The sequence below is a fragment of the Hippichthys cyanospilos genome, chromosome 9, assembly GCF_059441005.1.
Source record: "Hippichthys cyanospilos isolate Australia breed blue-spotted pipefish chromosome 9, RoL_Hcya_1.0, whole genome shotgun sequence".
Classification (NCBI taxonomy): domain Eukaryota; kingdom Metazoa; phylum Chordata; class Actinopteri; order Syngnathiformes; family Syngnathidae; genus Hippichthys; species Hippichthys cyanospilos.
In genome coordinates this window covers 13,528,336-13,553,675 of record NC_142377.1, presented here as the reverse complement: position 1 = coordinate 13,553,675, position 25,340 = coordinate 13,528,336, and the positions used below count along the sequence as shown (strand labels likewise).

General features: G+C 41.3%; 3 protein-coding genes across 3 annotated transcripts; 1 reads left to right on the top strand and 2 right to left on the bottom strand.

Moving 5' to 3' along the window:
* Nucleotides 1-155: 155 nt before the first annotated feature.
* ctsz (cathepsin Z) lies at nucleotides 156-4,042 on the top strand. Its single transcript, XM_088423477.1, has 6 exons — nucleotides 156-349; nucleotides 1,313-1,476; nucleotides 1,547-1,726; nucleotides 1,803-1,953; nucleotides 3,301-3,463; nucleotides 3,548-4,042. Exons 1-6 carry the CDS (start codon nucleotides 174-176, stop codon nucleotides 3,674-3,676), a joined length of 963 nt encoding a protein of 320 aa, XP_088279603.1. The 5' UTR covers nucleotides 156-173; the 3' UTR covers nucleotides 3,677-4,042.
* Nucleotides 2,662-9,033, bottom strand: nelfcd (negative elongation factor complex member C/D). Its single transcript, XM_088423476.1, has 16 exons — nucleotides 8,801-9,033; nucleotides 8,267-8,379; nucleotides 8,048-8,157; nucleotides 7,855-7,964; nucleotides 7,634-7,741; nucleotides 7,396-7,548; nucleotides 7,068-7,198; nucleotides 6,637-6,802; nucleotides 6,340-6,474; nucleotides 5,269-5,408; nucleotides 5,049-5,163; nucleotides 4,883-4,978; nucleotides 4,674-4,814; nucleotides 4,365-4,494; nucleotides 3,239-4,286; nucleotides 2,662-3,042 (listed from the first exon to the last, which is right to left on the bottom strand). Exons 1-15 carry the CDS (start codon nucleotides 8,855-8,857, stop codon nucleotides 4,252-4,254), a joined length of 1,740 nt encoding a protein of 579 aa, XP_088279602.1. The 5' UTR covers nucleotides 8,858-9,033; the 3' UTR covers nucleotides 2,662-3,042; nucleotides 3,239-4,251.
* A 983-nt stretch (nucleotides 9,034-10,016) lies between these two features.
* Nucleotides 10,017-24,724, bottom strand: kdm5ba (lysine demethylase 5Ba). The gene is made up of 27 exons (XM_088423904.1): nucleotides 24,454-24,724; nucleotides 21,011-21,088; nucleotides 20,811-20,933; nucleotides 20,525-20,695; nucleotides 20,232-20,357; nucleotides 20,053-20,146; nucleotides 19,874-19,968; nucleotides 19,635-19,793; nucleotides 19,403-19,522; nucleotides 18,593-18,751; nucleotides 18,216-18,397; nucleotides 17,898-18,060; nucleotides 17,452-17,571; nucleotides 17,126-17,320; nucleotides 16,707-16,888; nucleotides 16,256-16,380; nucleotides 16,018-16,168; nucleotides 15,649-15,769; nucleotides 15,172-15,527; nucleotides 14,399-14,537; nucleotides 14,140-14,319; nucleotides 13,779-13,937; nucleotides 12,522-12,941; nucleotides 12,382-12,454; nucleotides 12,133-12,311; nucleotides 11,159-11,422; nucleotides 10,017-11,065 (listed from the first exon to the last, which is right to left on the bottom strand). The coding sequence occupies exons 1-27, from the start codon at nucleotides 24,604-24,606 to the stop codon at nucleotides 10,928-10,930; spliced, it is 4,425 nt and encodes a 1,474-aa protein (XP_088280030.1). The 5' UTR covers nucleotides 24,607-24,724; the 3' UTR covers nucleotides 10,017-10,927.
* Nucleotides 24,725-25,340: the final 616 nt, after the last annotated feature.

Genomic DNA, 25,340 nt, shown 5'->3' with positions numbered 1-25,340 from the left:
TGTGCAAAGGCTCCACATTATACTCTGTACGTTGTTACTTGCGTATACATCTAGAGGTTGAGATAAAGTACTGTACAAGGAATTCGGTTGTCCTCCACGCCACAAGATGGCGCAGTAGAAATCTTCCAAGTCTATCTGAACTCCCGACAATACTGTGAGTCAGCAGTCAGGTGATGTTGACAACCAAGTCAGCGTTAAAGTTACCGGTGCGGCGGCTTGCTCAAATGGCGAACACGGCGTCTATTGTTTTATTTTCTGTCCTGTTGTCCGCTGCGTCAGCCGGACTGTATTTTAACAAGAAAGAGCCATGTTATGTCCCCGTGCCAAGGAAAACTGGCTTTGGACTGAGGTAAGTTGGGAGGTTGTTCGGAACAATTATGCTAGCTAGCTACACAGATGTTGTCAACTAGAGCTCCGAGGCAGTCACGAGTTTTTTTTGGGTCATCGTTTTGCGTCATTCGATAGTACAGACGGTTATGTATAGTACTGTACTGTACTAGTACGTACTGTAGTACGTCACCAACTGCCGCATTCCTTAAAATTCAACAATTTACTATTTCAGAAGCAAATTTCTAGACACTTCATTGCAAATTGGGTTGATAATGACGTTTATTTGTTTCGTGTTCTTTTTCTACTTAATCATGACTTTATCCACTTTCCCTGACAATTGTTTTTTCTACAGACCACTGTCACTTAAATTACCCCTTGTTTCCAACTCAAAACTATAGAATGGCCGGTGATCAGTTTTTTTAAGAAAAAAAAAAGTCTATTTTCTAACCCTGGTCACTGTCCGGACTACATTAAATTGGATGAAAACTTCGTATGCGTGTTCTCCAATGTACCTCCAAATTTGGCACGATATACCAATATAAAAAGTAATCAAGCGAAGTTCAAGATGCGTTTTCTTCCTGCCTCCACTAAAGAGAAATATTGATTCAGCATCAGAAACTTACACTTTACATTATTTCTAAAATGGACGCGGAAAAAATTAAACAACCAGAGGGTGTTTTTCTAAGAGAAGCGCAAACAGACCCGCAAAACGTGATCACGCCTCTTGTGGAAAATGAGGAGAACGAGTCAATCGTCAAATACCGACTCTATGTACTCAATTTGTCTTGCAGTTTTTACTGTGTGTACTGTATATGTCTGATTCTCTTTAATCATGACACCCTACAACCAATGCACCATTTTAGGGAATTATTTAAATACCTTTTTCCTGCAATTCACAATGTGGTAAGATTAAATGTTCTCCATGCCCAGAAACGGATTTATAGGAACAAAAATTCAGCTTGTGTATTTGTTGTCTTTTCAGGACCTCACCTCGCCCTCACGAGTATTTAAACATTTCTGATCTGCCCAAGTCTTGGGATTGGAGGAATATTGGCGGTATCAACTATGTTAGCACCACCCGCAATCAGCACATTCCTCAGTACTGCGGCTCATGCTGGGCTCATGGTTCCACCAGCGCGATGGCAGGTTTGGCTCAAACGTCCTGAGTTTGGCCATCTGACATTCATTTTTCACCAAAGTGGTTCTTTATGTCCAGATCGCATTAATATTAAGCGGCAAGGGGCGTGGCCGTCCGCCTACCTCTCGGTGCAGCACGTGTTGGACTGCGGTGAAGCCGGTACTTGCCACGGCGGCGATCACGGCGGAGTTTGGGAGTACGCAAACACCCACGGCATCCCGGATGAGACGTGCAATAACTATCAGGCCAAAGACCAGAGTGAGCATCCTTCAGAGTGACAGTGACCAAACGCCAAGGCACGTCTGTCTCATATTTTGCCATTCCTCCATTGTAGAATGTAAACCCTTCAATCAGTGTGGCACCTGCACCACATTTGGCGTATGCAACATTGTGAACAACTACACCCTGTGGAAGGTGGGGGATTATGGAGCGGTCAGCGGGAGGGAAAAGATGATGGCGGAGATCTATGCCAGAGGACCGATCAGGTTGGTTGAATAATGTTTTTGCAACCTATCCTCAGTTATTAGCATGAAAAGCGCATCTCTTTGCGGTTTTGGTGCACACTGCACAGACAGAAGTGATGTTTAATTCAAAAGTATTACTTTGGTGCTATGTCAAACTAAGTTAAATAGCTTCATCTAGACAATTATAAGGCCCTTTATCCTCCAACTATCGTATGTGACGGGCCACTCGTGCATGTGGCTGTTAGCAACTCCACACCGCTTCGCCACAGAGCATCCCTGGATGCATCACGCATTGCAGTGCGCAACACACACACACCACAGCGCTAAGCCTTGAACTCGCACCAACATAAAGCAACATACTCAAACAGAATAAGAACACACTGTGACAAAAGGTACTAGTGAATCACTCAATCGTTGAAACGCCTGCACAAGAAACACAATTGACTACCACTCCACCATGGAGGGGAAAAAAATGTTTCACGCGATAAAACGCTACTTTAACGACGACAGAAAATAACCATGTGGGCTCCCGACAACCAAGGGAACTACCTCAACGCAACAACCGCAAATTGAAATATTAAGACACAATTGCGCACCAATACACTCTCCTCGCAGCACTAACTGCATGCCATGGACTGCTACAGGTGCAGCACTGTGTGCCGTTGTCACTTCCGCCATAATTTAATGAAGCATATACACTCCATTACAGATACATACAACATCAGAAAATACGTTTTCAAAGACAAAGTGAGGTTTATTTGTTGAGCAAAATTTATACAAGACAAGCTCAGTGAATGACATATTCTAGGAAATAAGGATGACCAACAAGATTGATTGAAAAGATGAAATTCAAAATGGTCACGCGAGGGTGAAACCAAGATATACTTTAGATTTTTGAAACATTTCTGCCTGCATGATTGCTTAGCTTTATATGTTTACAAACGAGCTAGTTCATTCCTAACGTGGTGGTGCTTTGTTTCCTTTGTGTGTGTGTTGGGGGGGAGGGGGGTCGTGTTCCTATTTTTCTTTTTCTGTTGACAAATACCCTGAAAATCCAAATGGTTGGAAATTTACCTGTAATGGTCTTAATGTAGAGCAGGGCTGGGGGAACTCCGGTTCCCCGAGAGCCATATCCCGCCTGTTTTTGATGTGTCTCACGTTCACCACACCTGATTGAAATGATCGGGCTCGTTATCAGGCATCCACAGGGCTTGCTGATGAGCTGATTATTTGAACCGGGTGTGAAAGGCGAGGGAGACATCGAAAATAGGCAGGATATGGTTCTCGGGGAACCGGAGTTCCCGACCTCCGATGTAGAGCATTGCAGCATATACTTAGCAAGTGATTTGAGACATTTGTGTCTTTTAGCTGTGGTATCATGGCAACAGACAAACTAGACAGTTATAATGGCGGCCTCTACTCCGAGTACGTGGAGGACCCCTTTGTCAACCATATCGTGTCGGTGGCGGGATGGGGAGTGGAGAACGGCGTGGAGTACTGGATCGTACGCAACTCCTGGGGAGAGCCGTGGGTAAGCGCTCGTCTCGAGAGCTACAAAGTGAAATGACTTGAGCGTGCGGGGTGTCGTGTTGAAAAGTCTTATGTTTGTGATCAGGGTGAGAAGGGCTGGCTCCGGATCGTCACCAGCTCCTACAAGGGAGGAAGTGGAAGTTCCTACAACCTGGCACTGGAAAAGGACTGTGCCTACGGAGACCCGATAGTCCCTAAGGACTACCTAATCTAGATCACACCAGTTCTTCTGGATCAGGTTTTTAATCATTACCCAAAAGGGAACATGTGACTTTTTTTTCTTGTGTAAAATGAGTTTTTTCAGTGCCTAACGGCTTGCACTGTTATGATTTTTGGAGATGTGCAGACTGTGGACCGGTCTAAAAAAATAAACTAGACTCTTACATAAATCAGGAAAAGATACAAGGATGACACCGTAGCAAACGTCCCACAGTAGAAGCTACAGGCAGACTCAAAAATCACCTTTTAGCATTATAAACTAAAAATAAACCAAATCATTAAAAACGCATGCCGAACCACTGTCACGTTCTGCTGCTGTGAGTTCTACAAAGCTGATTAAAGTGTGCCTTTACAATACAGACGTTGGGATTTCAGTCTTTTCTTACGATGATGCTGGCAAGAAGTCAGTCTCTTCTGATTCTGTGTGGTGTTCTCACCCATTGAGATGAAGCTGTACTCAATCGGCATCTCTAGTACCTCCAAGTAGACCAACGGCCACAAAAGTGCCAAGTTGGATCATCAGACTAGTCCGAGATGTGCATCATCAGTTCTTTAAAGTATGAAACGTCCTCAGTTAATCATGATGAAATTCGACTTGCAATGAGCTGTCAAACAAAACAAAGTTATTTAGATAACACAAAACATTTCAAGATCATCAGAATAAATCAAGCACCAGTTCATACCGATGAACTCTGCTACGGGGTCGTGTTCTCCTTCGGTGCGGATTGTTCCCGCGATGCTGTCGTTCTCCAGGATGGGTAGGAAGAGCTGAACAAAGTCGGACGTGTACGGAGGTGCGATCACATCCAGGACCTTTTTAAGGACAGGCAGTTAAATCAGCTTTATTCAAATATATATACTGAAATGCCAGCGATCAAAAGACCAATTCCAGTAACATTATTTTTATGTCTGCTCAGGGAAAAAAATAATAATAAATCTTGTCTTTGAGTGCATTGAAATCAAGAGCCGAGAGTTCAGATGAAAATCCTTACCTCTGTAACAAAATAGCGAATGAGGGAGATGTCTGTGTTGAGCTTCTCCAGACACTTGCGAATGTAGCCAACTACAGGCAGAACGTAACCACGACTCAACAGGTGAACCATCCGATCCAGCAGGGTCTTCTTGAGCTCCAGCTGTAGGGGGAAAGTCAACCGTGTCACCTGTTTGGAATGCCTGAAGTCGAGAACCGAAAGACACACGCCTGTTCCATGACATCGAGCTGCGAGTGTTCCGTCTCAAAGAGCTTGATGAGCAGCTGGAGAACCTGAGGATGCAGCAGCTGGTGACACGTGCAGATCTGTCGGGGACAAGAACGAAAGCTACGTTGAGCTGCCGTCTTGGGGAAGCGTTCAACTTCCTCCACGTACCTCATCCAGCAGAGCTAAGTGGACTGGCGTATGATCAGTTTGCAGCTGAAAGTAACGAGGTTCCGACACGGTCCAGTCCACCCACTTCAAAACACCCATGGCAACCACTGGGAACCTGAGCGCGCAAGAACGACAAAATCAATCGCGTTCAAGTGGTTGTGGTTTCGTCCGACTGCACCGCTCGGTTGCGTCAACGTAAACTTTCTGGGCTTCCGCTCACCGTATGCACTGGTACAGCGTGCCAAGCTCGGCCACCAGCTCCGTGGCGCCTTTGTTTTCGTTACAGCAAAGGTTGTGCACGGTTTCGATGGCCTTTGAGGAGGATTTTAGCTCGTCCTTGTTGATGTTCACTCGCTTGTTCTAAGATCACACCCAAGAGCAGTTCGGCCCTTAGTGACAGTTTAAAACCACAAATTCGAGGAGTTCGAACTCAGTATTGGAAACTTGATTAATCTATCATTTTAAAAATCAACAATTAAAAAGTTCAAATTGTGAAATCGATCTTTTGCAGAATGCTGAAAGTCTGGCTTGCAGAAGCATTTACAATAGTTGCTAAGTACTATTGCATTTAAGCAAATTATCCAGAAGCCATGAATTTTAAGTTTCTGTTAAAACTGACTTGAAATAAGTAGGGCCCTCAAACATCGGCCACAATTAATAGGCTAAAGAGCTCAAATTTGTTGATTATAAGTTAGTATCCATGAATACATAAAGACATTTGTTGATTGGGTCATTCTAAACAAAGCAAATCTTAATTTTTACAAGCAACGCTTTGGACATTGAACACAAAAGTCACACTTAAGTATAAGCATACTATAAGTGTTAATTAGTGTATGATACATATCCAACTACTAGAAAACACAAACACACGACGACAAATAATGTCCTCATAACTTCATCAATTATGCCGCGTAATGTATTCTGGGAACCAATTTTTTTTTTTTTTCCAAACAATATATTTGTTGACACCTGCTATTCACAGGGAAATGGTACCAAGCCTGCCCATGAAAAGCTGCATACAATTGACATCTATTGAAATGCACGCATGGGAGAAAACAATTGCTATATTTTGTTTTAATTACTCGACCGATTCATCTGTGTTTTGTTTGTTTTTTGCTGAAGATAAATTAAACATCACAATACGTAGTTGTTTCCTGAACACTCTGTTGAGGATTTAATTTTGAATAAATTCAATCTATAAATGTTTGTTGGGTCTATTACTTCAACTACAACTTCAATTGGCAGAATGACGGGGAAAATAACAAAGAGATTTGGAGTTTGTAGTTCAAACCTTTTTCCACGTCTCAACCACGCTGGCAGCGTAAGCCAGGATGTGGATGTATTTGTGCTTGTGGTCTTGGTTGATCTTCGAGCCAGGTTTGAACAGCGACTGCATGAAGAGGTCCAGAAAAGCAGGCACTCTGATCTGAGGAACAACAAACAGGAATTGCTCATCGATAAATCTCTTTGCAGTCAATCTTCCGCTTCATAATGAATGAATGAAGTGGGACGAAACAAAAAGCCTGCATTCCAATAGAAGGACAATTCCACAGTTTTAGTTATACCGCATCATGTGACATTTGCTCACCAGCTCCACAGGCGGCGGGTCCATGCTGCTAAACATCTTAAACAGCACGGTGATATCTGCGGGATTCAGGGCTCCTTTTGACAACATGGCCCCGAGCGCCTGGCAGGCACGAGGATAGGCTGCTGCCGTACCCAGCGCCAGTGTTATCTGACTGGCATCGTGGCCCCTGACAAAACACAAAACCACACAATGAACATCCCTTCGCTAGACACACCAATCAAAGATAATCATGAGACAACCATCAGATCGGGATAAAACTGCCCGGTGCTCTGAAAGTGTATTATGTGAAAACGTACACAGCGGCATTGCTGGGAAATTACTTTCTATTTTCTAACGTGCATCATTAGTGTCAACTCTCCATCCCCTTGAGACCTGTTTAATAGACGGTCTCTCAGAATGATATGGGGAATATGGAACCTCTTGTGGAGTACCTCTTGTGGGCTGACTTCTGCACCTCCTGACCAATACGGCGCACAGCGGAGCCACCTTGCTCCTCCTGAGCCAGGATGGACATCATAGCTTGAGCAAAGAGGTACGTGTGCTCACCGTGACACACCATTTTCTAAGCAGAGAAATGAAACCAAGATTAAGGGACTAAAAAGACTGAATTTGAAAAGAACAGCACTTTAATGGATCTTTTATAGTTTTGTAAACTGAGGCGGAATTTAACACACTGTAATAGAAAAAGTGTGCCACAGTCTGTCTATATCTACAGTATATATATACAAACTGTAGGAAATTCTCAAAGATGTGGCTCACAGCAAATTCTGGCAAGTTCTTCTCCAGGTTCTCCTCTCCTCCGTCCAGCAGCGTTGCTAAAGATGTCCTCAACACCCGAGAGAAAACCTCAAGCTGCTGGCACGCCGTCGACACACTGGTGATCTCGCCCTGGTAGCCCGCGTCTGAAATCAGCTACAAAACACACATTTACATTCAGCTGAATTTGACTGAGGCCCTGCATCCATAAATTACTTGAAAATTGCTTTTGTGAGCAGACCTTCACTGTGAAGTTGAGCATCAGACAGTCAGGATGAGCCTCAGCCAGCTTGTAGAAAAGGTCTCGCCAAGTTGTGTGAGCGATCATCTGTTCTAGCCAAGCAGGAGTCTAGAAACACATCCACAATTACTTAAATGCATTTTTTCAACCTGACTGTGCATCCCCATAAATACAGAAAGCGAGCACAGCTCTGCTTTTTTTTTGTATGAGCCCATTTGTACCTCGCCTTCAACTGTGAAAATGGAATCTGCTTTCTGAGGGTCAAAGTGCTTTATCAGCAGACTTTTCAGGTGATTCTCAACTCGTTCTTGAACTTGCGCGGGTTCAACGCCTGTAAAGCAAATTGCAAATCAAGCAAAATGAATGAGGCCCACTGAGTGGAGAAGCAAGGGCAGGATGAGAAGTGCTACAGACCCATCTGGATGAGCCACTCTGCAAGAAGGTTGACGGTCTGAGCTACAGCCGAGTAGTTTTCTGATAGAAGCTGGATGACGTGCTCTGGAGAACCTCCAGCTTGGAAATACCTATCACAAAAATACAAGAGGAGCTCCACATTAGTGCGCTTGTCATATTTTAGGGGGGAAAACATAGTAAGAGCTGCCAAAACAGACATTAAAAGTGACAGATGCATACATTTTAAGAGTGTTAAAAATGGCAGGCTCCATGATGTAATCCCTGCTGGAAAATTTCTTCAGACAATCCTCTTGGATTTTCCCCAAATTTTCGACGTCAACATACGCATCCTCCTGTAAAATAAAGGCATGACTGTCTTATGTTTCTGCAAATTGCAGTACTGGACTGCAATAATGATCATTGGTTAACGCTTAGCACCGCCACATCCCCAATTACACGTGGGTGTGCACATCTGAGCAAACATAAACACCGTTGTCTTTTACTCCCCCGCTCAAAAAGAATTGTTTTATTTCAGTAATACGGATTATAGATCATATTTGTTGGGAGGGGGATAATTGGAATCATCTATCTTAGTCAGCTGGTCAGTTAGCACACAACACAGCTAATTGACTGAATATCGATTAGTGGTGTAGGAAGTAGCAACACAGCGAACATAAACAATTGTTTCCAGCTGCTGCATAAAGACAGTGTTCAACGCTGCTCCCATTCAAGTTCCGTGCGAACGATAACTGACCAAAAAGCAACAAGTTTTACCGTGTTAGCGTCCGGGCCTTCCCAGTCTCCCGCGCCGCTATAATATTCCTCATCCATGGCAACAGGAACGGCTTAGAATTCAACAAACTGGAGCAACCTGTTTTGTTGTTGTTGTTTGTTTTTTGTTTGTTTTTTTACCCACATGGGCAACGAAAAACACGGTAAAGAAGATTCATTGCTTGAATAAGATAGCCAGGTGGCTAATAACAACAGCAGGAAATGGCGAAGCAGCACCAAAATGGTTTCACTATTCCCCGAGTTTGCCCTGTCAGGCACAAAATTGAAAAATGGGATTAACCCATTTTTATTTCCCTTTCGAATCCATTTGGGATTATTTTGGTCAATACTGAAATCACGATTATTCATCATGCTTGGTAAAATCCCTATTTATTGCCCCATCTTTAAAAAAAACAAGCAGTATACCTACAAAGTTATAAAGCTCGATAATTACAAATACTATTTATAATCTAAAATAATTAACTTGCTGAATGCAAACTAATTAAAAAATGAAGCATGAGTCTACATAGAAACAAGAAAATTGTTTACTTTTAAGCAAATTTGAATCAATTAGCAGTCTGTTTTCGGCCCTTTCAAACCGAATTTATTCCAACATATTAGGGCGAAAAGCATAGGTTTTGGACAGGCAAACATATAGGAAACATTGCCTCCTGGTGGTAGGATAACAAAGTCCTTGATTTGACATGAACTGTACGTAAAGTAGATGGCTTTTTAAATGTTAATATCGCCGAGGATCATCTTAATAGTAGCAGCCAATATCATTATCTTTATTAAAATTCCATTAATTGTGCAGCCCTAGTGTCTACTGTGTCTTAATTTATCACATTTAGGGGTCACCAAGATAAACATTTTTGATTGAATCCTACATACGTGTAGAAAAGTAAACCAAACCAAACACGTACGTCTTAACTTTGATTCAAGGCATTATGGAGAGTAAAAAAACAAAACAAACAAATCCTTGCAGGTTTCATCCCGTGTTCCAGACCATAAAAAAATATTCATGCAAGTTGTTAACACACAAATTTCTGTCACACAATAATAAAGCCTGCACTCTTGGCGAAGCGGATGATGTAATGATTCCAAGTTTACACTGACTAAAATGAGCAGGTGCCTGTCCTGCTATTTGCATGTAAAGTGCTATACATAAATGCCCAATGGGAAGAAAATAAACACCACACACAAGCGGCTTCTGTAAAAGTACATTTTTAAAGTAGTTCTTTAATTCATATTCAACAGAGTCAACAAGTCGAGACATTTGGGAACAAACATTTTTTATTTTAAATTGCAAACTGCAACATATGAATTATATTATTTAGCCAAAGGAGCAGAAAAAGGTCATACCCGTGGCAGATAAATCACACAATCTGTGTTAAATCTAAATCCAACACAATATGTTCAACCTAAATCTTACAGGGAAGCTGCACCCTAAAAGAAAATGTACATTCCTTGGATGTCGGACAGTTCATTCTCACTTTGTGAACCTCATCAATTCGCACGGAACATAGACAAAAACGCATTCTCCCCAGTCACCAAAACAGAAAAAAAGGGTTACTGACTTTAAATTATGTCAAAATTGTAAAGGGATGACAGTGAATATTCTACCCTCCAAACCAACCACAGCTCTGCAACCTAACTCAACTTTTTACCTGAACTCTTATAACATCATCAAAATCAAGAGGTGATATATCTTAGCAGGGTTTCACTTCAACAAGGCATTCTATTGGGAATTCTTAGTGCAGCTGAGACTGAACTGGAATTAAAGATGTCGGTTATTGCTTTGATGACTAATCATTACTCTACGGGTGAAATTTCACATTGTTCAGAAGCATGCTGCTAAAAAAAAAAAAAAAAAAAACCCAAAACGCTAGATGTGATTTCAATTGCCTTTTGGATGAAAAGTCCCTGCACTGTTCATTCTGGAAAGTTTTGGAAAGGATTCGCTGATTGGCTGAAGCAGCAGCCACATGGCAAAAACAGTGACGTGATTTAGCACCGTGTTCACTAAGGGCAAGCCACAAGGTAAAGGGGGCAGAGTTCAGGTGTGCACTTCCAAGTGCCTCGTGTCGTTAATCGACTGCTGATCCTTCCAAAAGTCAACTTTTTTGGTTTTCAGTCCCCTCTGTCAAAGTCTGGCTGTGTGCAGCTTATGCAAATATAGTCTTCCATCTCTGCGCGCTCAGCAGACAGTCCCACGCACACCTGGTGGAACCACTGATTGCAGCTGCCATCACATTGGACCCAGTTTAACTGCAAAGAAAACAGACAGGATCTTTATAGTAAAAAATAGCCAACAAGTCAAGCGCTGTCGGCGTGCGCGCGCTGGTTAATTGTCAAGCACACCTCGTCTCCTTCCGGCTCTCTGCACCACGGCGCAGCACACAATGAGTAGTCCTCATCCGAATCGGACGCGGACGCAGATGCAGCAGGTTCTGACGCTCTATTTACTGGGGAGCAACTCCTCCTGCTTTCTTCACTCGGGTCACGTCTTCTCTTTGACTTCTTTTTGCGACAGCGTTTGGCTTTCCCGGAGTGCTGAGAATCAGCGCTATCCTTGCGTCGTTTGGTCCGTTTGCTTAGTGCCTCTTTGTGGCTCGAGCCTCCACTCTGTGATGACATGCGTGTAAGATAGGACCACCATATCAGCATTGCTCATTTCTGGTAGCCTGTATAAGGCACCGCCTTAAATCAGCTTTAAAAAATCATCTGGTATAGTTGAGCATTTTAGTGTTCAAATATAAAATGTTTGATTCACCAATGGCACAAACGAACGGCAGACTTTTTTTTTTTTTAGTCTCATCTCATTCCATGCCATAGAAGTCACGCATGATCAGCAGCCTCCACAAGTACATGATAGCTTGAAAATTCAGCACTGGTAAAATACCTGGTATTGGTATTCACCAATCCCTTCAATATTTGAAATGCGTTTGAAATCATTAGTATAAACTTTTTTTCCCATCAAATAACATTTCAGCTTTTATGTGATGCTATATTAGCGCAACACTCCCAAGGCCTTCAGACTCAGGTTTGCAGGCCATGTACAGTTGAAACAATAGCTTTTTTTTTTTATTTGCGTTTTTTAAGAATTTAATTGATCAGATTTCAGTTAGCAACTTCCGGGGGCTCTTGACAGGCTTCGGATTTCAGCACTTTTGCATCCACTAACTGGTTCAGAACATGGCATTAATTTATTACATATCGGTGCTCATTCATAGCCCAAGTCCGAAATGCACGCCCGCCGCTGTTGTCTATGATTCAGGGAAACTGCTAATCATGGCTGTTTTCCTACCCGCCATATAGTCCAAATGTACTCATACCTTTTTGTGGTGTTTTGTACGCTCTGTCTGTAACTTGTCATCTTCTGTTCTTTTTCGACAGGAAGTGGGAGGAGGAGCCAGTTTGTACAGCAGGTATTTGTAAAGCTGCTCAGTCTCTGGAAGTGTGACCTGCAGTAAGAACCCCTCCACCATCAGCTCCTCCAACTCAGGGCCAAGTCCTGCGAAAGGTACATTTCCAAGGGTTAGCTGCAGAGTTCAAAAAATAATAAATAAAAAAGGTTTACTAACCTTGGACTGGGATACAGTGGTGCTCTGTATGAAAAAAGCCATTCTTTTGCGGAATTATTGATCTGTTTTTCCCCTGAAACAGAAACATAAAATATAGCAAACAATAACACCACATGCCCGATCGCTATCGGACCACTGACCGTCTTCGACACTCCCTCCAGCAGTCCATCCGTGCAGGCCTGTTGAACTCTGTGCTGCCATTGCACTGTCCGCTCAATAAGGAAGCGTAGCGCGTCTCCCTCGGGCAGTCGGACCCGAATCCTCTGCAGTGATGCCAGCAGGGGCAAAACCTTGTCCAGAGGTGGCTTCCTTGAACGCTGGCAAAAGGGGCAAAGCCAAACCTGGCCATATTTGAGGTCCGCGGTTGCTACAACGCACCCACTGTGGAAAAGCTCTCGGCAGAGCTCACACTGTATCATGGCCCCCGAGGGCGCCTTTTGGCAAACACAAACACTAAACGCACAACAGTTCTCAGCAGGAAGAAGCTTGGACTCGTTTGAAGCCCTCAGAGCCAACAAGGTCTCCAACTCCTTGTCGTGGACGTCATCAAGGGTGGCCATCTGTAGCGGGAGAAGATTTTCTTGTTCATAATACTTCACTAGCAAGTGTAATTTAAATGTCATTCAATGTAATATTATTTAACAAATACAGTGCCCATCTGTACATGTTCTCTGTCGGAGCGTAAATTAAAATGACAGTCAAATTTATATTAAATGCCCTATTTAATACAATGTACACATTTTCCAAGGGCGGCACTACAATGGGGGCCACTCTTTTGTCTACTCCCACATCAATGGGAAAATAATAATATCTCTGACCTTTCTGCCTTTTTTATACGCGTGCAAAATTTTTAGAGTCCTTGATATCTTACTCAGTTATTTACATGAACTCAATAAACGTCATCTGGGTCAAAATGGAGTTTTGATTTATATAGCTGTCAACAGCAGTGAGTCAGCCAGCCAAACTAAGAAGGAAGCTTTGGCAGCCCAGTAAAACTTCAGCTTTGAAATCTACAGCAATCAATAGCAGTGAATGAGTTAACTGCATATTTAGGTTTATATTCATATAATACATTTTTTTTATCTGGCTGTGGATACCACCCCTGGCCACCACAGACTAGTTAAAAGTGTTTTTTTTTTGTTTCTTTTTGTAAACTTCCCAGTTTAATGATCAAATCAGGGATGCCCAAACATTTTCTCTACCCTTGCCCATCAAAACAAACAAACCAAAATAAATATAGTTGACGTCAAAGAAGGTCCTTGGCATTATTCCCGATGATGCATTTTCACATCAGTGTTGAAAAATCTAATTAATATTAGATATCAATATTGAATCTCATTGAGTTCAGCTTACTAAAACAAAACCATTTTCCAATGAATAACAGAAGTGACACTCACAGCAGAGGCAGAGTTTTTGCTTTCAGAAAGAGCCTTTTCCACGTCGTAGAGTGAGTCCAGCTTTATGGAGGATCTCTTATTGATTTGGATTCCCTCCTTTGTTTTTTTATATTTTGACCTATGAAGCCCAGCTCCTAAGTCGCATCTTGGGCACAATACCTGCCAATGCAAAATCATAAAACATGTGTGGTGCACGAGAGGAAGGAAATTGTTAAATGACAGCTTCAACACTTTGACCAGAAATGCCCAAAAGAATTGAAATGGAGAAAAATGGCAAAAATACCATATTGTCAAAGGAATAATATTTAACAGTGGCACAGACAGTGGAAGAATCCAAATAATATTAAAACGCGTGACATACCTCCAAAAGAGAAAAGGGGGAGTTTTTGAGCAGGAATGTTTTCGCAGCGCTTTCCTTCCAGGCCTGTACGTCACTGACCAGAGCCTCCAATCGACCGAGAGGCTCGAGTCTCACAGGGATACCCTCTGCTCTGAGAACCAGCTCAGAGAGGCTCTCTAGCACAGGAATACGGCCTCCAAGCTGCAAGCGTGCAACAGCAACATTTAGATGGCCAGCCAGGTTTCTCTCAGGCAAAATCTTCAGCAGGTGTAAATTTTACCTGGAGGGCTTCAGCTTCATCAAGCCACATTTTGGCCTTGACCACAGCATCTTTCAGCTGCAGGCAGTTTGGCAGATAAGCAGGGATGTTTTCCATTTCTTGTAAAGCACCATCCAGAGTTTCTAGACTGTGATAAGGACTGTGAGAAGACACAAACAAACATGTTCAGTTAATTAAGTCATTTCAGTTCCATTATTTGGTTTTAACATTTCCCTGCTACTTTTTAATCTGTTTTATATCCAGTACTAGCATAATCAATCTTTGGCAATTCAACAAGAATATATATTGTTTCTATTTGCTCTTCTGTGTGTCAAGGAAATAGCGGAACCATGGTGTAAAATGTGCCGTTAGCCAGGAGGTATGCAAAGATAACCAGAATGAACATAAGGCTCCAAGTAACGTGATATCATGCCAAGACACTACTAGTTGGGAGAGAAAATGATGAATATATTGCGGTCCAAAAGGGGAGAACTGTGGTAAAGATTTTTGTGAAATATAAAAATGGACAAAAGGGGAGAACTGTGGTAAAGATGATTTTTCCTGTATTAGAAAGCACTTCCTAAGTCTACTTGGACATACATGAAATATGTGAAAAATAAACAGTTAATGAAATAAAAAATTGGACAAAAAAAAGCCTTTAAAATTTGACAATACAAAACCTTTCATATGTGAACTACTTGAAGAGTAGCCTCAAGACATAATCCATAAAACAGGTATTCATTGGCTGTTAACCTGATATTACTTTGAAAACATGAGCATGCCTTTGTACTCACCTGGCTTTCATGAGGCCAAGCGTTCGTTCCTCTAACTGCTCCGACACAGTCAGGAGCTCTTGCAAACGGGCCATGGCTCTTTCCACAGAGCTGTGAGGGGCTAAACCCACCCCTTGGTCGATCAACCTCCGCATGGTGTCCAGGCAGAGATCGTCCGGCCTGCTGTTGGCTTGCTTCACAGCCTCCAGCCAGCGAGCCTGCTCCAGCCTCTCCCTGAGCAGAGGCAGCTGCGGTAGTTCTACGTCAAGGCCTAAACTCAGATCCAGCAATTCCTGAAGCTCGATCGAGTTAGGTGACTCGTCAGAGAGGAGCCTTTCGCTGCGCAGCTGGAATTGGTCAACCCTTGTCAGCAGGTCCTAAAATGTCAAATGTCATATTAAGTCTTCCAGTGCCATTGATGGTTACAGGCATCACAAATTTTAATCAGGCAGGCAGTTTAAAATGAAGTCAAGCTCTACAAGTTCAATGGCTGACAACCTTCAGTAGAGGTGCCTGTCTGATGTTGCATGGCAGATTGTCCAACTGTTGGACAAAGGAGCGGAGCTCCTCCACAGTCAACTCATTCTGGCTTTGAGACTTCCCCCCACAAGAGCGATACCTGCGACATTATAAAAAGGAAAACCTCTAAATGTAAAATGCTTTGTAGGGCAGCCAAAATACCATGAAAAATTCATATACTGTCTGCTTAGTTGTTTCTTGAGGAGATGTACCACGATTTTAAGACTATGACTAGCCAATGGTTAATTGAAAGAACTATTTTTACAGAAAATCTTGCATGATAAATCATGCAGAAAAAAAAGTCTAAGGTAAGGCTTTCAGTTCATGAGCTGATTACACAATGGGTACCTCGTCTGTCTCTTCCCATTGAGAAGTTGTTGGGCCACCACAGCAACTTTATCAGCTTCTACAGCAACAACACGCAGCTGATCCAAGAGAGTGGTTTGAGGAAAACTTTTTGTCTCTGCCTGCTGCACCAGGCTGTGAAGCTCATCGAGACCTAGCATATCAAAAGATTGCAAAACCGTTAAGAACATTGTCCTGAGGTGTGTTCAAAATAGGCAGACTGTTTTTGAATGAACTCAACCTCTTTTGTGGTTTTCTTTCTTCTCCAGTATGCCCTGCACAACACACAGCCATTCCTTGTAGGACTCTGCACGGAGCTTCACCGCTGCCATCATGGGGCTTAACTCATCCAGTGTAAATTTGTAACTAGGGTAAAAAGTAAGACAGGAGCTCAAAGGACCTTCTTCTAAAATACTATATCCATTAATGGCCTTAGTGTGAGACTACAGTGTTAAATTTAGAATTTTAAAATGTTGGGCACCTTTAAAATATATGTCAAGGCCACCACGATGGCTCATTTTAGTTTAAGCTAAATTATTTAACAAGGAAATAAAACAAACATTTTGCAGGTTTGTTTTCTCTTATGTGCTCAAAGAGGCAATGGAGCCTTGACTGAAGGTTTAAAAAAAAAAGAAAAAAGAAAAAAGAAAAAAAAAATCCACATCCAGTTGCTGTTGCATCTTAACACTCACTTGAGAATTAGATTGCTCAGTGGACAGGAACACAGGTCCTGGGCGTGGTACAGGCAGACCACCTTGCCGGGACTGCAGACACAAGTGATGCCAGACAGGTAGCAGGTGGTCCAACACTTGCAGCACTGACGCTCTTCATCAGGGAGCAACTCATAATCGACTTGCCGTGTTTTCACCACACCCTGGGAATACAGATCACAGTCATTAGAGCTGGAGATGGGGGATAAAAACAGCTGCAGGAAAAAAGTGCTTGGTGAATAGAATGTGTTAATTGAACCATGCATCCTTAAGTTAGGAGTTATGATTTCATCCTACTCACCAATATACTCTGATATGCGCAAGTTCATTGTTCACAAACAGCTCTGTAATAGCTGAAAATGTGATTTAAAAACTGGGGACGAAAAGTGATAAGTCCTCACCATCTTGTTAATCTTCTCTCGTAGTTCTTCTTCTTCTTGGACCATGGCATCGATCTCTTTGTGAACAGCAGAGGCCAGTTCCACATCTAATCTATCTGCCTTGAAGGCCATGTTGCAGACCATCTCGTCGTGGGAGAAGACGCAATACCGGTTCAACTGGCGATAGTGTTTCACGCAGCCACGGCCAACTGGCATCTAATAAGAAATTGACCATTCAAGACAGACATAGTTAACATAACACTGCAGGTTCCTCTGGACATCGACGAGAAACTAAACAATTAGTACTAATTTAATTGCAATATTTGACCTCCTACTGAATGCCTTACCCAGTCCATTGTGCAGAAGTTGACTGCTTCAGCGAAGTTGAAACCTTGGTTGAATCCACTGTGATACGCTCTGGGGAAGGTGATGACGAACTCACCTGCACATTGGTTTGTGCGATAGATCTATAGTATGAACGACAGAAAGATGGGGAAAATTTCAATGTAAGCATCCTTTTTAGATTGTATTTCTTTTATATGCACACTGAATGTGCTTCCACTATTCTAAAAACAATCAATACAGTTGACATTTTGCAACTGTGTTTTTTGCTGAGGTCTAGAACTGCAATAAATAAAATTCAAATCTGAGCTCTCTCAATCTCAAAGCTTCTCACAAAGTACTTGCATTTTTGTCAAGTGACTGCTGATTTCAAATTAGTTTGAGACAAGTCACACTTCTTCCTGCCTTAATGTGATAATTAAAAACTGTGTCGCAACATTGAGCTAGTTACCGGGACTCCGTTGTTCATCAGTGTGTTGGGATTCATGATGGTGACAAGTTGATGAAGGAGGTCTGGCTGTGACTCGAACAGCTCAGGAGCTAGTTTTTTCATGACCCCCTCCAAGTGCTCTGCAGCGTAACCTGGTGCCCCATACCAGGTCTTTGGCTCACCCCTGTAAAGTCCCCCACACCCCCCAAAAAACATTAGTAGCTAGCATTACACATATATAATTTGTGTTGAATTATTTTAGGAAACATGCATAAGTATGCAATTGATATTTCATTATCTAAAACCCATCCAACTTCATAAGATTTTTTGAAAGCGTACCAATGAAGGTAGTTGATGGAGTAGCTCCAGTGATCCTCAATATGCCAGCAGAAGGAAGAGAAGCACATGCCCACATAGAGCCAGGGCAACTTCATCCCACAGATGTCGGCTGTAATGTGAGTCAGCACCGAGGCATCCAGCACAGGCATGTTGTTAAGATTCCAGCCACTTGTTAGGTAATGCTGTAGAACACAGGAAGTCTCAAAACTATGGCCCAGCCCATCGGTAATCAGTTAGGTTGAAAGGTGACAATGGTGAAGTTTGACAACAGTTAATCACTGGTGAAATTATGAACATTACAAATGTACTGTACTAGATACTTTTATGGAAGTTAAATATTTTACAAATAGAACTCTAGTAGGATTGGGAGCTTCTACCTCATCCTCAGGAGACACTTCAAAGTGACTGTTCTTCACAGGGAAGCCACTCCCAAACTCCTTGGAGGCAATATCTGCTCCATATTCTACAGTCACGTCCTCTTCGATGGTGCTGACAAGACGCCAAAACTCCTTTTCCACCAGCTCAGTTGGGACCATCTACATCCATGTCAAAACATCAAGAAATTTGGATTTTAAAGAGAAAATCAACCCAAAAATGATCTTCACAAAAATATGTTCTTTGCAGCCCAACTGGACAAAACGTGCAATTCTGATTTAATGTTGCATGTGTGAAATATGAAATAAGCAACAAAACACATGTTTTTAGCCATCTCAGCAGTAGTCATTCTGCCGATTGCTGTTGACTGAAAATGACATCACAGTTGATCGGAACTCGACAACAACCAAATCACAGTTTAGCTTGCATACATTACATGAACCAACTCAGAAAACAAGTGAGCTGTGATTGGTTGTTATCTGAGCCCTGAGCAACTGTAATTCAAGCAATGGCCAGTGACAAAATGGCCACTCATAAAGATGGATAAAAAGGTGGATTTTACTGCTTAGTTCATATTCCAAAAACAAATTGTTAATCAGAATGCCATGTTTAGACTAGTGGGGGTGCATAGAACATATTATTGAAAAGAAATGTTAATTAAATTAAATGCAAATTAAACAATTATAAGAAGCTATATTTTATAGTATCATATTGTCCTTCCACCAGTTTTACTTAAAGCTATCCCTGTTCTTTGCTTGTTAATTGTGTAAACAGAAGACAGCGATGCAAGTGCAACAATGATCCCCACTCACATGAACTGGCATGTTAAAATAATCAGATTTAAAGGAATCAGCCATGTCTCCAAAGGTTTGCAGGGTGTAGCTCCTGCTCGCCTGCTCAAAGCCAAAAGCAACCTGAGGTTTGCCGCATTCCTGTGAAATAAAGACAAAATACATTTTGAAATAAATTGGGGAGTTGTTTTCCCTCATTATTGTGTATTGCATCAGGATTTTGCTTCCCAAGGGCAGCGAGCATGCACCTCACCTGCGCTAGGCACTTGGGGCATCTCCAGTCTCCTTTGGGAACTTCATGAAGCGGGGGGATGAGACAGAAGATGTGATAGCTGTCATCACAGCCATCACACAATAACAAGCGGTCCTCTTCATTTCCATTGTGACACACGAGGCATATGTATTGCTCCACCTGAGTAGTCGGGAAGAAAACATTTGCTGTCGTAAAATTACAAGAAAAAAATCATTACGGGTACTCTACAACGTACTTACTTTGCTTGTTTCATTTTTTATGTTATTTGACAGATTTTCTTCACAACTTCCTGTAACGTCATAAACTGTAGCCTCCTCTTTAATGGACATGCACACTGAAACAGATGAAATAGCAATTAGCGGACTTTGAATCTTCACATCTTACTCATACTGTCAATCTTAAAAAACTTTGTTCTTACTTGGCTCTGTTTTAGCTATATATGTTCCCATTCTCCTCCTGAGATTAGGACGATTCTTGTGATCTTCTAAAGCTTCGCTTTTAAAGTAGCCTCGCTGCAAAGTTTTGTAATGTAAGTAAAAGGAAACATGCCACAAAGAGGAAGAGGAAAGGCTAAACCATCTGCCAGACCACACTCACTTCAGCTCTCATCCGTTTTGCACGGCGAGCGATGCTGCATATCTCCTGAGGCTGCACAGACTGGCGCTGCGGCAGGTCATGTGGGGTGTACACCTTATCTTTAGTGTCGTTGGTCAAGGTGGCTCTCTGCAAAGACAGAAGGCATCAAACATAAAGGGTGACCCTGATGCAGAAAAAATATATTTTAGTTTTCAATCAATGGAGTAACAGAAAACTACCCTTATAAGGTCAAACCTCTTGGTACATGACATCAATTAAGTCACAATAGAGAACAACAACTTGGTGGGACGTACAGGTTGATTGTGTCCGGTCTGGAACAGGTTATATGGGTAGAGGATCCGCTCATAGTGCGCCCGCAAATGGGAGCCCACCGCCTTGCCTGGGGCAAAGCCCATCTTGACAGAGATTTTAGTCCAACGCCGCTCTCTGCAGACTGCATCGAAACCGCCCTCATCATTCACCAACTGAATAACAAAGTACTGAGTGTCATCTTTTAGGTTTCTTGGAATTTAAGGAAATGTCCACATTTGTGTGTATAGGTGTGTGTGTGAGAGGAGGGTTTTTTAATTGTGGAGACACCTTGTTCAGCTGGTAGAGATCTAAACTCTTTCTTTCCAAGTGGGGGATTTTCAGGGTGCATCCTTGTAGCTCCCAAAACTTTGCTATTTGATCCAGAAAGTTCAGCTTCACTCTTGTCTGAGCCTAAAAACATAAAATAAAACTAATTAGCAAATGCACTTACGTTACCCTTAAACATGTACACATATCTGTGACCATACCTCCAACTCATTAAGCCTTTGAATTCGTGGCGTGAATTTCAATCTTTCAACATCACAGGCAAATGGCGGTTGCCATTCCTAGGAGAGAGAAAAAAAAATCAAATTACATGAAAATATAAAACATGAAGCCCATACCTGTTTTGCATGCTTCATTTGAATATGCTATAGTTAACCGCTAGAACAATGCAGCTGTGTGAATAATCAACCTGGTTTTTTTTTGTTTTTTGTTTTTGCCTGAGCAATCAAATGGAACAATTTTTCAGCAGAGATAATTCACCATTAAAAATGATGATATCATCAGCAAAACAAGCAAAAAGTTAAGATTTCTATTTGCTAATGAAGGTCCAAACACAACTTACTACTGACAGCGTTGTGACAATTCTATTTCTCACCACCTTATCTAATAGTATACTACACAACTTTGTGCAAAATATCACAGATCTGTTGTTGGTATCTCGTTCAGAAACAGGAAGCTCGGTTTCACATGAAAATGACACATACAAGAAGTCTCTTCAATAATTTGCCCAGAAATGTTTTTGCAAACTACTCCATGTAATTCAAAACACTGATTAACTCACTCAAAATCAGTATCTAATGAATTTCTTGTTTGTTGGGAGAGAATGAAGAGTAGGCATACATTGACATGAGGAACTATTGTCCATCAAATAGGTCGTTGTGCAGCACCAAAGTAAGGAAGGATTCTGCTTACTAAATGCCTAGACCTCATTGCTAATGTACTCCTTTTTATTTATTTATTTAAGTATGTCTTGAAGAAGTTTGTTAAAATCAATTGGAGTTCTAAGTGTAAGTGTTTAACTCCATTTTGATATGTTGTGCCACATGTACCCATGATTAGCATGAGGCTAAGCTAATTAGCAATTAACATGAGCCTAAAGTTAATCACAAGTAGGTAACTAGTACACAAGCACATACATTAAAAGGTACTCCTAAATGCAGGTACATTAGTGGCTTCCAATTGCGAAGTTTGATAAACCAAAGTGCGATAATGTTAGTTCATTTATTTAAATCTATGCATATTTGACTTTTTTTACCCCAGAACGATACTAGAATAAGTAACTCAATACATTACTTGAGTATCACCAATACTATTACCTAAATCTGATAAAATTACGTTAGAAACATATAACTTACCCACCAAACAATAATGACATAATTATTTTTAAACACGAAGCTATGTCCCTCATTACAGTAATTTCCCTCAACACTGCGAGAAAGTCAACTTTCTTTATTTTAAAATTCTAGTTCCTGATCATGGAATGGCAATTCTTACTAAATTTCAAGACAAAAAAATGCACATAGTTCATTGAAAATGTTTTTTCAATCATTAAAATACAGTTTGTGAAATATCTATGTATAATTTAAAAAAAAATGGTTACGCTACAGTACAATAATTATGTAAGTCACTTAAAATATTTCTTATAGCAATTTATATATTTATTTGTATTGGCAGTGTTGGTTAAACAAGAACCCAAACTCAAAACAATAGGAACGGTGTACACACACATTCACTTTTGCACAAGGGGCAACTGTGTTTTTAGCTGTTCAAATACACAAGCTATTTAGGTTTGACTTTCATATATTTTGTTTGCTTGTCACATTGTGTTGTGAATGCTACAATTTCATAGTGTTTAACTTCTTGTGCTTTTCTTCTGGCAAGTCATTTTTATAATTAAGGGTACCCAACTCTTTGAACCTAGATGAAATGTAAGCTTTGGGCTTTGAGTACCGCTAAATGTGCAATAGATCCTTCTATGCAATAAATTCGTGTATGTCATGAGTTCACATTGTATTTCTGCCATTTACACAGCCTGCCCTTTTATAAATTACTATTGTTGTGATCAGGTTATATTCAACATGATTAATGTAACTGCATTGGGTTCGATTCTTAATGGGAATATGTTTATGTTTGCTAATGCACCAAGTTAGGGCAGAAAAGAAGGAAAAAAAGCAGTTTTGCTTTTCCGAGAACATCTTCAATATTGAAGTAAAATTGGTAATGGTATTTGTAAACGAATGGCAACTTAAAGAGAGTAGAATAGGGCCCTTTTGAATCGAATCAATTTTAGAAATCTGAATTCTAACTTGTATTGTGTAGTTCACAGTAACAACCCAAAAACAGCAAATATATCTTTGTTGCATAACATTTTAAAACGATTAATACAGGCTATTTGCATGAAGGCCTCAAGAGGTTCCTATATTATGCATACACATACCTAAGACATCAATAGGCACTGTCAATTAGGTAATAAAAGGAGGTTATATAATCATTTGATTACATCAATTGGAATTTAAAAAATATGCGACACCATCTTCTCCTTAATCATTAAGTGCAAAAAACATTTGTTGACTAATCAACACTAAACCAGACATTTCCTGATGTCAGCTCGTGAAGATCATCGCATTTGAACGTGGAAGACGGGCATTTTAGTCTTCTACATTCAACTACGTATACGTCCTGGACATTGTTATGACTTCGTTCGATAAGAAGCAAGTGCTTGCATATTAGTAATTTTATCTCCGTCCAATTTGGCCCTTCATTTCATTAGTAGGATAATGAGGTGTGGACACACCCTTGACAAAGCTCTGGCTTTAGCAAAACAATACAAAAGGAATAAGGTTAGCTCATTTGCATAAAAGACAGCCTTTAAAGAATCAAAATTTCGCAAATAACGAAGTTAAGCAAGTCCGAATTAAACCACAATTATTCAGTTGCAACAAAATAATCAAACTGCAAGACAAACGCAAAGGCCATAAGCATTCGTAACAATACGTGACCACAAATCAAGAATATTCGCAGTGTATGTTAATAGTAACGCGAAAAAAAGAGGTTTAAAACGATGAACAGTGCGGCCATTGTGATCAAGCGTCCTTTCTCTCCATAAACAGTTGCTCCCCCAGCACGTAGCGATGCCAGGACCCGGAGCAGTATACCGGACAGACGACTATTATAAACTAAAACAACACGGGCCAGATCCACCGAATTGAGATGCGCATACAAACACGGTTTGGAGAAATACCTACCGAGATACTGTAATTATATGACGCCTGTCAGCAAGATCACTTTGCCCTAATGTAAACACTATCCATGATCACTGCGTGTATAAAATCCAAGGCCTTTTAATGAAATTTCTTGACCTCATATAACATTGCGGGCGAATGTTTGACGGTTTGAGTCGTCGAAATTAGACTTATACTTGGGTGTTTTCTTTCAGAAAGGCTTGTTGAACGGTTATGTTCGAAGGTTAGCAAACACACAGCTAGCTTGACAATTCAACTCTCGAGCCCCCACTCCGCCATGTTGAAAGCTGTCTAGAAAACACAACTTTGACTGCGACTTGACGCTCTTTCCTGGCCAAGCGCTCACACAAAGAGCCCTCACACACTTCCCGAGATAAAAAAGACAAATATTAAGGGAGACTTACTGGTGGCGGTCGGACTTTGCAGATGCCAGTTTTCTCTGCGATGGGTCGTATTTTGTTGATGTACGATAAAGGGTCAGCAAATTCCTCCCAGCTGGGCTCAAAAACAGGACACTCCGGGGGAGGAATGAACTCATTCAACTGAGGTTGAGTCATTCTTGCATCTTCGTTGTGATGCTCGTTCAGTGATACCCGATGAGTAGCTCAATTTAATCGCCTAGTAATCCAGATTTCATTCCATATCCATTCTCCACTCATTCAACTCAAAGGCGAATTATCTAGTTGGAAGCGATAGGGTGACAGGGACTATGTGCTTCCGCTTCTAAAAGTAGACACCCAGAAATGACTTGTTACGAGCGTTTTCCCACGCGAAAAACGCCATCGCAATACACCTAGGCTACTTTTAAGTATAATTGGTACAATTGCATCTGCGTAAAAGATCATTTTCAATATATATTCCAATAATATAAGAAACACGCCAAATAAAGCTTACCACTTGGATTGCGCGCTCTAAATGTCACGCCAGTTTGTTTCAAAACCGTACGAAATTCACTTTAGCCAAGTTTTCTCTATTTTAGTCCTTTGTACGGAATATATTTCTATTTAAGGACCTTTGGTTCCGTGGTTTACATAGTGGCGATTACTCCCCTGTTATATGGGTTTGATTTGTATACCATGAGGATTGACGGGTTCGTCTTTATACGAGTGAATGCAATGGCTAGGCAATGGCTAGGCTTGAGAACTTGTCACTCCGCCCGAAAGGACCGAAATAATGGGAACACTCAAAGATTGTTAAATCGAACGCACTACTATATCAATCCGCTCTGACCGGATCTTTGTTTTTAAATGGTCGAGAGGAGTCCACCGATTGGTAGGCACAAATTATAGTT

What these genes read in the sequence shown, in the direction of transcription:
- ctsz (XM_088423477.1), top strand. Translation starts at nt 174, where the DNA reads ATGTTGACAACCAAGTCAGCGTTAAAGTTACCGGTGCGGCGGCTTGCT. An exon ending in TTCCACCAGCGCGATGGCAG is followed by an intron (nt 1,477 to 1,546) that starts GTTTGGCTCAAA and finishes CTTTATGTCCAG; the next exon opens with ATCGCATTAATATTAAGCGG. An exon ending in CTATCAGGCCAAAGACCAGA is followed by an intron (nt 1,727 to 1,802) that starts GTGAGCATCCTT and finishes CCTCCATTGTAG; the next exon opens with AATGTAAACCCTTCAATCAG.
- nelfcd (XM_088423476.1), bottom strand. Translation starts at nt 8,857, where the DNA reads ATGGATGAGGAATATTATAGCGGCGCGGGAGACTGGGAAGGCCCGGAC. An exon ending in AAGGCCCGGACGCTAACACG is followed by an intron (nt 8,380 to 8,800) that starts GTAAAACTTGTT and finishes TTTATTTTACAG; the next exon opens with GAGGATGCGTATGTTGACGT. An exon ending in ATTTTTAACACTCTTAAAAT is followed by an intron (nt 8,158 to 8,266) that starts GTATGCATCTGT and finishes TTTTTGTGATAG; the next exon opens with GTATTTCCAAGCTGGAGGTT.
- kdm5ba (XM_088423904.1), bottom strand. Translation starts at nt 24,606, where the DNA reads ATGACTCAACCTCAGTTGAATGAGTTCATTCCTCCCCCGGAGTGTCCT. An exon ending in AGACCGGACACAATCAACCT is followed by an intron (nt 20,358 to 20,524) that starts GTACGTCCCACC and finishes CTGTCTTTGCAG; the next exon opens with AGAGCCACCTTGACCAACGA. An exon ending in CCACTGTATCCCAGTCCAAG is followed by an intron (nt 12,312 to 12,381) that starts GTTAGTAAACCT and finishes TACCTTTCGCAG; the next exon opens with GACTTGGCCCTGAGTTGGAG.